At 47.9% G+C, this 14,146-nt stretch overlaps 2 protein-coding genes across 2 annotated transcripts; both read right to left on the minus strand.

Moving 5' to 3' along the window:
* Positions 1 to 303: 303 nt before the first annotated feature.
* On the minus strand, positions 304 to 5,013 carry LOC139835672 (uncharacterized). The gene is made up of 2 exons (XM_071825528.1): positions 3,540 to 5,013; positions 304 to 2,279 (listed from the first exon to the last, which is right to left on the minus strand). The coding sequence occupies exons 1-2, from the start codon at positions 5,011 to 5,013 to the stop codon at positions 304 to 306; spliced, it is 3,450 nt and encodes a 1,149-aa protein (XP_071681629.1).
* A 1,612-nt stretch (positions 5,014 to 6,625) lies between these two features.
* LOC127330292 (uncharacterized) lies at positions 6,626 to 7,480 on the minus strand. Its single transcript, XM_051356553.2, has one exon. The coding sequence runs from the start codon at positions 7,433 to 7,435 to the stop codon at positions 6,872 to 6,874; it is 564 nt and encodes a 187-aa protein (XP_051212513.1). The 5' UTR covers positions 7,436 to 7,480; the 3' UTR covers positions 6,626 to 6,871.
* Positions 7,481 to 14,146: the final 6,666 nt, after the last annotated feature.

Raw genomic sequence — 14,146 nt, forward strand, 5'->3', positions numbered from 1 at the left:
CTCTAGACCTGGGTCTCCGAGATCGAACGATGGCGGTGCTCTATGCGTTGTTCTACCTCTTGGGACATGTAAAACAATGTTTATGGGGAACTTTCTCAACCCTCTAGGGGTGGCATATCTCATATATATATAGGGGTACAACGTACATATACACGTATAATACAAGAGCAGCTATACAAAGTCTAACACCCCCCCCCCCCTCAATCTCAACTCACTCATGATGTAGCATGAAGGTTGAGATTGCGCCTACAGAAACATGGGCAAAGGTAGAGGCTTGGTGAAGATGTCCGCAAGTTGATCCTTTCAAGAGATGAACTTGATTTGTAGTAGCTTCTTCGAGAAACGTTCCCTCACAAAATGAAAATCAATTTCTATGTGCTTGGTCCGTGCATGAAACATCGGATTAGATGAAAGAAACATGGCACCGATGTTGTCACACCAAAGGACCGGTGGACGAGGTTGAGAGACACCCAATTCCTGAAGAAGGGACTCAACCCATATGAGCTCAGCAGTTGCACCGGCAACAGCCTTATATTCGGCTTCGGTACTGCTGCGAGAAACGGTGGCTTGCTTGCGTGCTCTCCAGGCGATCAAATTAGGACCTAGGAACACAGCATAACCCCCCGTGGATCGCCTGTCGTCTGGACACCCAGCCCAATCAGCATTAGAGAACGCAGACAGAACACCTGATGAACTGGCCCGGAGATGAAGACCAAATGAAGACGTGTGACTGACATAACGCAAGATGCGTTTGACAGCAGACCAATGTACATCAGTAGGAGCATGCAAATACTGGCACACTCTGTTGACAGCATAGGACAAGTCCGGACGTGTGATGGTCAGGTACTGCCAGCCACCAACAATGCTGCGATACTCCGTTGCATCCTCAGAAGATAAGAGAACACCATCAGTTGCTGAGAGCTTGTCGATAGAAGACATGGGTGTGGGCGACATCTTGCACTTGAGCATACCGGCACGGCGCAAGAGATCCGAGAGAATACTTCTTGAGTGAGAGCCGGACAGGTGGGACTGATGAGCAACCTCAATACCCAAGAAGAAGTGCAACTGACCCAAATCTTTGACAGCAAAATCAGCACCAAGAGCAGAAATGAGAGCAGTAGCAGCTGTCGGTGAAGAACTGACGAAGATAATATCATCGACATAGACCAGTAGGTACATAGTCACACGGGGTCGCTGAAACAGAAACAGCGATGTGTCGGCCTTCGAGGGAATGAAGCCATGAGTATGAAGAGCAGAAGCCAGTCGAGCATGCCAAGCACGCGGTGCTTGCTTCAATCCATACAGAGCCTTAGTCAGTCGACATAGATGATGTGGCTGATCAGGACTAACAAATCCTGGGGGCTGCCGCATGTAGACTTCTTCCTCGAGAAGACCATGAAGGAATGCATTCTGGACATCCAGCTGTCGAAGACACCAACCTCGGGAGACCGCCAAAGACAGAAGGAGCCGAATGGTGGTAGGCTTGATAACAGGACTGAAGGTGTCCTCATAGTCAAGCCCATGACGTTGTTTGAACCCCTTGGCAACAAGACGAGCTTTGTAGCGCTCGATAGAACCGTCAGCATGTTTCTTCACCTTGAAGACCCACTTCGAGTCAATGATGTTGACACGGGGGGGAGGAGGAACAAGCGTCCAGGTCTCATTCTGGAGAAGAGCCTGATACTCCTGCTCCATAGCAGCCCGCCAATGGGGGATGGTCATGGCGGCTTGATAACTGCGAGGTTCAGCAGTGGGATCATCCACAGCATGGGCCATGCAAGCTGCCAGCCAAGCAACAGTGCCATCGGTGCGCTCCTTAGGGCAAACAATGCCACTGCGACTGCGTGTATGAGGACGCGAAGCAGCAGGTACGGGCGGGAGCGGAGCAGCCGGTGGTGAGGACGCCGACGTGGAGCCAAGCGCAGTGGGAGGCGGCGAGGCGGACTGCCCAGGCGTCGCAGACCTGGGCGATGCAGGCGGTGTAGACGCCAGAGGTGACGTCGAAGGCGACGAGCGCCCAGACCCCGGCGAGCGAGGCTCGGGCGACGAAGAGGCCGGGGACGACCCAGGCGATGGAGAGGCGACACGGGCCGGGGGCGAGACGGGCCTGGCCATGCGTGCCGAGGCCGTGGGCGTGACCGGCGGGGAGTCGCCAGGGGGCGAGCGCGCCACGTCAGGCACAGATCCCGAGGCATGCACATGCATGGCCGGATCGACGTGAGACGCCGGCGTGGGGGCGCTGTCCGGGAGAAGCTCAAGGCGGGCACCGCGACCAATACCTGCACCATGATTAGGCAACAACACAGGCGCATATGCAACATCTTCAAATTGGCCAGGCAGAATGGAAGATGAATGCAATGGTGGATCACTGGTAGATGGTTGTGGCATGGTGGAGAATGGGAAGCTGTTCTCATCAAAAACAACATCACGCGATATGTAGACACGATTTGTTGGTACATGAAGGCACTTATAACCTTTGTGAAGAGAACTATACCCAAGGAATACACATTTTTTAGACCGAAACTCAAGTTTGCGACTATTGTAGGGGCGAAGATGAAGCCAACAAGCACACCCAAACACTTTGAGAAAAGTGTAGTCAGGAATTTCATGCAAGAGAAGCTCAATAGGAGTTTTCATATGAAGCACTCGTGTAGGTAGACGGTTAATAAGAAAGCATGCGGTAGCGAATGCATCACTCCAAAACCGAAAAGGTACAAAGGCATGAGCAAGAAGAGTGAGTCCATTCTCAACTATGTGCCGGTGTTTACGCTCAACGGCACCGTTCTGCTGATGTGTATGTGGGCAGGACAAACGATGAGATACTCCAAGCTTATTAAAAATGTGTTGAGGTTGCGGTATTCACCCCCCAATCGGACTGAACATGAATGATCTTATGCTGGAGAAGGCGTTCGACATGCTTTTGAAACTGAACAAATATATCAAACACATCAGACTTACGCTTAATGAGATAAAGCCAAGTAAATCGACTATATGCATCAATGAAACTCACATAATAGTTGTGACCACTAACAGAGGTTTGGGCAGGGCCCCATACATCTGAAAACACAATCTCAAGAGGACGCTTTACTTCTCTAGTAGAGGAAACAAATGGGAGCTGATGACTCTTGCCTTGCTGACAGGCATCACAAACACTTAACTCTTTATTGCTAGACTCTAGTGGCAGCTCATGACGGTGGAGAACATGGCGGACTATGGGAGTGGCAGGGTGACCAAGGCGAGAGTGCCACTGTGAAGACGACACCCGAATCCCGCTGAAGACACGAGAGAGTGTAGGATCCTCCAGGCGGTACAGACCTTGGCTGAGGCGACCACTAAGCAGAACGTCCCGGGTGGCTCGGTCCTTAATAAGAAGATCAAACGGGTGAAATCACATAGGACATTATTATCAAGTGTAAGTTTCGGAACGGATAACAAATTACGAGTGACCGAGGGAACACGTAAAATATTGCGAAGATGAAGCTGCCTACTAGGATGACTAGTCAAGAGAGATGCTTGGCCAATATGAGAGATGGGCATACCTGCGCCATTGGCGGTGTGAACCTTATCGTGCCCATAGTAGGGCTGGTGGGTGGTGAGCTTGTGAAGCTCAGTGGTCAGGTGATCCGTGGCGCCAGTATCCATGTACCAGGCATGATCGATGGGGTACGACGGAGTAGACCCCTGGACAGTCTCCTTGCCCTTGGCCGCAGCGAAGGCAGCAGGAGCTGCTGGAGGCGGACCAAAGTCGGCGAACTGGGCTTGGCGTTCATTGCCCTGCCCGTTGTTGCCGATGCCCAGGAAGCTGCGCTGAAAGCGGCGGTGACACTTCGAGGCGAGGTGCCCCGGGCGGCCGCACAGCTGGCAGACGCGGGTGTCGCCAGCACGCCCGCCACCCGTGGTCGGTGTAGAGGGTGAGGCGGGTTTGGCCGCCGGTGGCGCCGAGAGTGGAGGTGCGGGCGGGCACTGGCCACGGTTGGCCCAATGCGCCGCGGCCTGGTCGGTGATGACGCCGGTGGCGCGGCGGGCCTCGACACGCTGCTCCGTGAACTGGAGGCGCGAGTAAAGCTCGTGGGGAGGCATTGGCGTTGTGGCGCCATTGACAGCCTCAGCCATGTTGTCGTAGTCGGAGTCCAGCCCCTGGAGGATGAATCCGGCAAACTCCTCATCGCGGAGCGGTTGACCAAGGGAGGCTAGCGTGTCCGCCACCACCTTGATCTTGTTGAAGTAGGTGGAGGCGGAGGAGTCGAGCTTCTTGATCTCGCCAAGTTGCCGACGGATGGCCATGGTGCGAGAGGTGGAGACGTTGGCAAATGCATTCTCCAGGGTTGTCCACGCGTCCATGGAGGTGGCGGCGAAGAGGAAGAGGCCATCGACACCCTCACCTAGGGAGCCATGGATGGCCGAGAGGATCGCCTGATCTTGCTGCACCCACACGCGGTGGTCCGGATTGATGGCCGGCCCTTGCATTGTCATGATCACCTGAGGAGGACATGGAAGAGAACCATCAACATACCCAAGAAGCTCATGGCTACGTAGCAACGACAACACCTTAGCGCGCCAGAACAGATAGTTGTCCGGGGTGAGGCGGATCGTGATCTGATTGGCGAAGTGGAACGGTGCCGCCGCCACCACCGCAGCGGATGAAGGGGCCGCGGGAAGGGCAGGGGCCATTGCAGCCGGCGCCAAGGCCACGGGTGGGGGAGGCTGCACCACGGGCGTGACCGAGGCAGCGGTTTCCCCCGAGACCGTCGGGACGACGGAGAGAGTAGAGGCGGGTGAACCCGCCGAGGCGACGTCGTGGGACGCCGTGGTGGCCGCAGGTAGCGCGGCGAGGAGAGTGGCCGTGGCAGTGCTCGGCGGTGGAGGCGGAGCCGAGTACATGGAACCGACGGCGGTGGTGCCGAAAAACTGCGGCATCTGGGGAGCAAGCGGGGAAGGTGGTGCGTTGAGGAGGGCAGCAAGCGATGCGGGAAGGATCCCGGAGCTGGTGGTGCCCGAGGCGGAAGCGGTCATGGTGAGAGAGGCGGCGGCGCGGCGCTAGGGTTAGGGATGGCGGCGCGGCGCGGCTAGGGTTAGGGTAGGCGGATCGGGAGTTAGGCTGATACCATGTAAAACAATGTTTATGGGGAACTTGCTCAACCCTCTAGGGGTGGCATATCTCATATATATATAGGGGTACAACGTACATATACACATATAATACAAGAGCAGCTATACAAAGTCTAACAGGGCATCATTTTTGGAGCAGCTGCTGGATGATGGTGGGTTGCGGTGGTGTGATGTTCTTCTACTGCGTCGACAATGGTGTCTCTGCGGCGTGGCGCAGCGGAGTATCGGTGTTGGATGCGGGATGATGAACACGCGCAGGATGGTGGTGCTGTCAGGCGTCATGAGGCGTCAATGGCAGGTCTGACAAGGTCAATGCGGGGATCCCTCTTGGAGATGGGTTCGAGGAAGAATGTGGTAGCGATTTCTACGCATGTGCAATGTCGTGCGCTGAGGGTCTGCTTGACTGCGTGTGATTCTCACCCGCCAATGGCGGTTTGGAAAAGCATTCGGTTTTAGATGATGTGCGTTAGTGTATTGTCATGGTAATGCTCTGTTCATGGTCACCCCTTCATCATTCTTGTAGGTATAGTGAGTTGTTGCTAGAAAGGTGGCTTCGAGTTGATCTTTGTATTTCTATTGTAAGGCTTTGTGAATAATCTAATAAAGAAAAGTTGTGTGCATTCTTTGGATGAGGCTGGGGCTATGCTCCTGAGAACATATCTAGTGATACCACACCTTATTTGATACCATGATATCACTTTACAATTTAAAATTTAAATATTAAAAAAATTAAAACCAAAATTTTGGCTATTCACGAGATGTGTGTCTACATGTCTATAACCAAATTCAAGATACCCTAAGAAAAACAAAAATGAGAAATCAAGCATGATGAATAGTGTCACACAAAGACAAAACACAAAATGCCACTGTTCACATAGCATTTGTCTTTTTTTTTTTGTTTCTCTTGATGTATTTTCAGTTCGGATGTGAAAAATATAGAGAAGGTAAACACACATCTAGTTAACAGCCACAAATTTGTTTCAAATTTTTTCAACACTTACAATTTAAATTTTATGAAGTGGTATCATGGTATCATGTGAGTGGTATCACTAGATATTTTCCCCTATGCTCCCATTTTGAAAAAAATGTAGTTGTAATTATAGAGCACTGCCTTAACACCATGAAATTAACCCATAATGCGTGAAGATGCTTCGTTGCGATGGAACACCACCGAACAACCGGTTCACAAATAGAACATTTGTCTCGCCCATGTAGAGGTTGCACGGCTTGTAGCCGCCTCCGACTTCGTTGCCATGGTTTGCATCCCGGTGTGCATTTTCTTTTGGTCGGGAATGTTAGAACAATATGCTTATTGTATTATCAGGGGGCCAAATGCCACAATTTATAGTACATGTACAAGTGCAAATATGCAGGAAGCCCTCTAACATATAGTGAAACTACAATATACAGATATATACATCTAACAGGGCAGCACTAAAGAACCCACACTTGAAGATGCCCTAACGAAGAAGATGGGACAAGAAAAGCACGTGCGTTTTCAGTCAAAATTCAGAGCATTTTGATTGTGTTACCTCCATTGACACGTTTCTACAACATCAACTCAACTAGCACGAGCAAAATTGTTTCCTACTGATTACAGATTAGTACGATTGTCCTCAGTCCTCACACTCCGCACAGTCCGTCAGCTCTCAGAATCCGACAGCCGCCTACTCAATTCCGTATGTTCGCGTCATTCGTTGTTCAGTTGTTCTGTATCAAGAATGGTCGGAGAGCCTCAAATTTCAAGGTTGGAAGTCTGGAATCACTCCGCACACTCGGGAATGGCTGTCAGATCAGGCGCGAACCGCGTCTGCATCATCCCGGCGCTCTTCGCACGCGCCACCTGCCGCCTCTTCGCCGCCAGCGCCGGCACGGTCTTGTAGGCGGCGCTCTGGTCGATCTTCTCCTCCGGAGGGGCGAACACGAGCGGCGACACAGAGCCGGCGCGCCCCCGCCGGCCGCTGATGGCTTTCTTGACGAGCGCGGCTGACGCCTTCACGGCGAGAGCAGCCATGTCCTCCCGTCCGAGCCCGTTGCGGCCTGCCTCTGCAGGGAGCACGAAGTATATCTGCCCCGGGCGGAGCTCCTCTGCCCCGCCCACGGCGGACACGGCGCCTTCGAACCCCATCGCGTCGGCGTCGCAGTCGCACAGGAACCAGCCGCCTCCTGCCTCGACAGATTCCTGGAGCACCTGCGCCGCTGTGGCCCGGGGCGGGTACTCCCGCAGCTCGCCCGTCGTTAACAGCACCATGGCAGTCGACGCGGGAGCCCCATCGGCCTGCACCGCCGCCACAGCTGCCCCGCTGCTAGACATGCAGAGACCCATTGTCTTGGAGCTTGTTTGAGCTTCCAGCTGCTGCTGATGTGAAAATGTGTGATGTTGCAATGGAGGTGAAGGTCTTGCAGGGCCAGTTATATATAGGAGGAGGACGACGGGCTGGCGTTTGCCTGGGGCCAGGACAGGACGTCGACTCGTGATATTTTTCCGTTTCTCAACTATCCATCACTTTCTCTATGTTGCTAGTGCTACCTGGTCTGGGAGTGGGAGCTGCGTGTACGTGGTGAATACGTACTCCCTGCAGACCCGTCAGATGCCGCTAAAGACAGTGAGATCTGCACACGGCGTGCAACCGCGGTAGTTTGCCCGTATTTTACACTACTCTCGTTCAGTTAAGCAACACTAGCCATAGTCAAATGATATTGTTACCCAAAAACGGATATTAAAATATTTAAAAAATTGGAAAAACATGTAGGCAGTATATCTCCACATTCTATGTTCTCGCTTACAGTCTTATAGTCAAATGATTTTTTTTTTTTTTTGTGTGGCCTCTGCAAAAAAAGACAAACAAATGCGAAGCAAAAAATCTTATTTTAGCATGGAATTTTGTCCTTTTCGCACTAGCCACATAAAAACTCACATTTTTCTAAAACGACTCCGTGATGTGGAGATGTATGCGCAATATTTTACTTTGATTTTGTTTGACAACTTCGAATATGTTTAAAATGCATTTTAAATAAAACAAGCATATGCACCCAAAGCAAAAGCACCATGCCCGGGGGGAGGGGGTAGGAGTATGGTTGTGAGTGTGAAGTCAGCTGATAACTAAACTATGTGTTATCGGGTGGTAGTTTAGCAACCGCATGGTCCGGAAGGACCAGAGCGGCACGAAAATCTTACTTGCCAGCATATCGTAGGTTGACTACAATGCGTGAACATGCTTTTTTCTTGGTGTTGAAGATGCCGACCCATACGCGTGTTTCGACGGCGGTGATTTCAGCTGCGAAATTGCCCACGGGCCACAAGTGGACTTTGAAGAAGCATGTTGAGCTTAGATTGGCGCAGCAACGACGAGGCATCTCGACAGCGGCAGAACACGGAACTACGTGGGTCGGTGGTGGCGATGAGAGGGGATGTGGCGGCAGGAACTAGTGGAGGAAGAAATGAGTGATGAATTATGCATCCTACACCTCTTTATATAGTAGTGCGACAATAAAATGATAGCGGGGAAAACCGACGGGGAGGAACTAACATGGAGAAAGTTGAGGGAGAAGTAGGCAAGAAACCCCTTTGCCGCGAGGCAGGGAGAAGCACACGGCAAAGGGGTGCCTTACATACGGAAAAGGCACATCTTTCTCGTGTGCCTCTCCCTGGTACACAGAAAAGGAAATGCGGGAAAATCCCTCCACGCGGGCGGAAAATGGGCGTTGAAGTGGCTCTAAAATCTTTGCCGTGTAGAGGACACACGCTAAAGCCATGTTGTCGTAACGGGTCCATTAGATGTGGCCGGCAGGGACACGTGTCGCGCCCCTTTGCCGTGCAATTTTGTTGTTGTGTGATATTTTCCTCTTTGCCGTGAATTTTGTCCAACCTTTACCATGTTTATCTTCGTTGCTAGGTACCGATATGTGTGGAACACGACAAAGGTCATATTTGCCATGTTCCGCGCTTTTTGGCGCAAGGCGAAGAACCGGCCACACGACAATGGCATATTTTCTAGCAGTGATTCCACGTCAATCATAGGAAAAAAATTGTATGCCTTTTGGACATACTCCATGCATTTCTTAAAAACAAGACATATACATTTAGTCAAAAAAAAATTAAACCATGCGAAGTTTGGCCAAACGTTATAAAAAAAAAACTATGAACCTTTACAACTTCAAATTAATCTTACTAGATACACCATTAAATAGGTTTTATTGATGTACAATAAAAAAATACTCATACGTAAGACAACGTTTTAGAAAATAGTACATGTATATACCTCTAATGGTGTATCTAATGTGATTATTTATCGCAAAAAAAGTATATACCTCTAATAAAGGTCTACGGTGTGTTAATAGTGTGGATACATCCGTAAGGTTATTAGGATATTGCGTTGTTGCGGATGCTAGGTGTAATTAGTATTTTTCTGATATTAAATATTCCATTTATCGAAAGATAGTGTGGATACATGAAGGGTAGTAGAAAATCCGCTCTTGCATAGGCGCCAGTGGCTTTACTTGGCAACGACAGCCGTGTAAAAACCACATGGCTGAAAGTCTGAAACAATGCGAGTGGCGGGGCAGATAGGAACGAGCACGGCGATTGGTCAGGGGTTGATATGGTTAACTATATGTGTGTGGATCAGGAGTTGATATGGTTAACAAAGTTTGTCGTTGTTTTTTTTTTTTTTTAAAGTTTGTTGGATCGGTCAGACGCAGCAACCTCCTGAGGGTTTTCTTCCTATCCAGTTGGAACGGAAAAACACATTCATGAGTAGATTACTGATAGTGATACTGCCTACATGCACTAGACTTATAGTTTCATATATCTTAGCACAATAGTATATTGTCGCTTTAGTATTCTTGTGATACGGATCAGATTATTAGTTACTCTAGCATATATGATTGATATGTGAGCTTTGTTATACGGTTAATGGAAAGGATTGTTGGCTTAAAAGAACATGTGGCTGCAGAGTCATTCTAATCCATAGTTGTTTGCAGGGTTAATCTATTAGGCTGATGAATGGCTGACCAACCACCACTATGTTTTACATCCTTGGCTACAGGCAACTGCAAAAGAAGGATTAACCCTAATTGCACTTTTGGAGTAAAATATCGTTGCTTAGCGCCCTTTCCTAGAGCTTATCTTCCTCTTTCTTACGAAGCCAACTGAAAATAAGATTGTACAAAAGAGCACTGCGTCAACCCAAATGCTTTGTGTTGTCTAACATCATATATGTTTACCGCATAATCTTCACCACAAGTAATAGAACTCACGATGAAGGATTAGAAGGATTAGGATCTTACATGCACACACCTTGTACAATCTGACCGTCAATATTTAAACTCCAGGTCTTCCTCGCAAAATATAGTCTAGGATCTTGATATGCATTTCAAAAGTAAATATGATCCTGGGCAGTAAAAGACAAACATTTATTCACTCAATGGTCTCTAAACCTTTTGCTAGATAGCTTATTTACTATTTTGTGTCTGCAAATACTTATCTATCACGCACACTCTTCAGTGGTGAAGGACGAAAATAATCTGATGTACGATCTGTTGGATTATTAGGCAATTTTCGTGTCAGTTTAATTACCGAAAGCAACATTACAGATGCACAAGCATACTTAACCACACACATCAGACTAAGCACATGCATCAGATCTGAACATGAAACAAGTAGCAGTGCAAGGTAGGAGAGGAAAAACACGTACATCGCGATCGGGAAGGTCGCACCAGCAGCAGCAGCAGCACCAACACCAACATGAGAGTTGTTGATGTCGCCCATGGTGTAGTCCTTCGGGTGGAGCTTATAAGTCATACTCCTCGGCCCTTCATGAGCTTACTAGAGATTTACCTAAATCTCCCACACTATGACCAGTAGTGTCACTCATATAGGTGTGTTCTTCAAAAGATCGCCCTGTAGGACAGCGTCTTCGCTCATCAAGAGCCGCTCTGAACACATTAAGACATTTTCAACCTGCCTTACAGTAGCTATGAGAGAATTGCATCTGCAGCGGAGTGGGAGTATTAAATTTTCTCTCAACTCAGTTGCTCCGGTTTGTTTTCCCATGTCCTAGTTCACGGAATTTTCGATCACATAGGTTGGCTTACCCCCTCGGCAACTCAAGTGGGTCTCAAACCCATCTCCCTCGATGCAAGGTCTATCATGTTTCTTGATAGTCCTTTTGTGAAAGGATTTGCCAGATTTTTAGCACTTTGGACATAATCCAATGCTATCACTCCGGAGTTCTTCAGTTTTCTGACAGACTCCAGTCTCCTCTTGATATGTTTGGAACTTTTCATATTATCCTTAGAACTTTTCACTTTGATAATCACAGTTTGATTATCACAGTTCATGAGGATGGCCGGTATTGGTTTTTCAACCATAGGCAAGTCTATCAAGAGCTCACGAAGCCATTCCGCTTCGACAGTAGTTGTATCTAATGTTGTGAGTTCTGCTTCCATAGTTGACCTCGTTAAGATGGTCTGCTTGCAAGACTTCCAGGAAACAACGCCACCACCAAGAGTGAAAACATATCCACTTGTGGCCTTCATCTTAGTATCAGAAATCCAATTGGAATCACTATACCCTTCAAGTCCTCTTGGATACCCGGTATAATGAATTTCATAACTCATGGCTCCCTTTAGATAGCGCATCACTCTCTCAAGAGCATGCCAATGATCATCTCCCGGGTTGGCCACAAACCGGCTAAGTTTGCACACAGCAAACGAGATATCAGGCCTCGTAGCGCAAGCTAAATACATGAGTGAACCAATGATTTGAGAGTATCTCAATTGATCTCTATTTGCCTTTTCATTCTTTCGAAGCAATACACTAGGATCATAAGGTGTGAGAGAAGATTTGCAATCATCATAGCCAAATCTACTCAACACCTTCTCAACATAATGAGATTGCACAAGTGTAATCCCATTATTCTCATCTCTCAATACCTTGATGTTCAATATAACATCAGCTTCTCCAAGATCTTTCATCTCGAAACACTGAGATAAGAAGGTTTTTACCTCCTCAATCACTTTGAGACTTGTCCCAAAAATTAGTATGTCATCCACATACAAGCATAGGACAACGCCCTCACCCCCACCATGGAGGTAGTACACACATTTGTCAGCTTCATTGACAACAAAGCCCACAGATGTCAAAGTTCTTTCAAACTTCTCATGCCATTGTTTGGGAGCTTGTTTGAGACCATACAAAGATTTATTTAATTTACACACCTTTCTTTCTTGACCTTCTAGTACAAAACCATCAGGCTATTCCATGTAAATTTCCTCGTCCAACTCTCCATTTAGGAAAGACGTCTTAACGTCCATTTGATGAACGAGAAGACCGTGTGAGGCAGCCAATGACAGTAGTACTCGAATGGTGGTCAATCTCGCCATAGGTGAGTAGGTATCGAAGAAATCTTCGCCTTCCTTTCGGGTATAGCCTTTGGCTATAAGCCGAGCTTTGTACTTCTCAATAGTACCATAAGCTCGAAGCTTCTTCTTAAATACCCATTTACATCCTACAGGTTTGCACCCATAAGGACGCTCAGTTAACTCCCACGTTCCATTAGCCAAGATGGAATCCATCTCGCTTTGAACCGCTTCCTTCCAGTAGTTTGCATCAGGAGATGCGAGAGCTTCTGAAATGGTAGTGGGAGTATCATCCACAAGATACACAATGAAATCATTACCAAAAGACTTTGCAGTCCTTTGTCTCTTACTCCTTGTGGGAGCTTCATTGTCATCTTCATCAGAATCTGAACTCTCATCATCAGATTCCTCATCAGACTCCATAGAAGTTTCATGTATTGGATCAGATTCCCAACTAGACATGCCATGCATATCTCTCATAGGAAATATATCCTCAAAGAATGTAGCATCTCTTGATTCAAAGATGGTGCCAACATTCATGTCATCCACTCCAGATTTCACCACAAGAAATCTATAAGCAATGCTATGGGCAGCATAGCCAAGAAAGATACAGTCCACGGTTTTGGGTCCAAGCTTTCGCTTTTGGGTGATTGGCAAATTCACTTTAGCCAAACACCCCCAAGTTCGTAGGTAGGAGAGTGATGAACTTTTCTTTTCCCACTCCTCATAAGGGGTAATCTCTTTATTCTTGGTTGGAACACGGTTTAGGACATGACACGAAGTCAATATAGCCTCCCCCACCATTCCTTAGATAAACCCGAAACATCTAACATGGCGTTAACCAAATCTGTTAGAGTACGGTTTTTTCCTTTCCGCAATCCCATTGGATTGTAGGGAATTGGGAGGCATCCTCTCATGGATTATACCATGTTCCGCACAGAATAAATTGAACTCATTAGAAAAGTACTCTCCACCACGATCGGACCGAACCCTTTTTATCTTTCTTTCAAGTTGATTCTCAACTTCAGCCTTATATCTTTTAAAAAATCAAGAGCCTCATCTTTAGTTTTCAGTAGATACACATAACAGTACCTAGTGGAATCATCAATCATCATGAAATATTTCTTTCCACCTCTTGTCAACTCGCCATTCATTTCACATAGATCTGAATGTATGAGCTGTAGTAGTGCCAAGTTTCTTTCCTTCGTAGGCTTGTGAGGCTTGCGAGGTTGCTTTGCTTGCACACAAGCATGGCACTTAGAGCCTTTGATAGAGGTGAATTTCGGAATTAAACTCATATCAGCAAGCCGCGTGATACAACCGAAATTAACATGACAAAGTCGTGAATGCCAAATATTAGTTTCATTAACACTAGTGCTTACATGGTTCACAACATCATCACAGAAGTCTTCTAGAGAGAAGCGGAACATTCCCTCACATTCATATCCCTTTCCAACAAAAGTTCCATACTTAGATAGTACAACTTTATTGGACTCAAACACCAACTTAAACCCTTCTTTCATAAGACGGGAGCCACTAACGAGATTCTTCTTGATAGAAGGGACATGCAGCACGTTCCTCAGTTGCACGATCTTTCCCGAAGTAAACTTCAGATCTACCGTGCCAACACCACGAACAGTAGCATGTAACCCATTCCCCATCATTACTAAGGAAC

This window comes from Lolium perenne, chromosome 2 (genome assembly GCF_019359855.2).
Source record: "Lolium perenne isolate Kyuss_39 chromosome 2, Kyuss_2.0, whole genome shotgun sequence".
In the NCBI taxonomy this organism is placed as follows: Eukaryota; Viridiplantae; Streptophyta; class Magnoliopsida; order Poales; family Poaceae; genus Lolium; species Lolium perenne.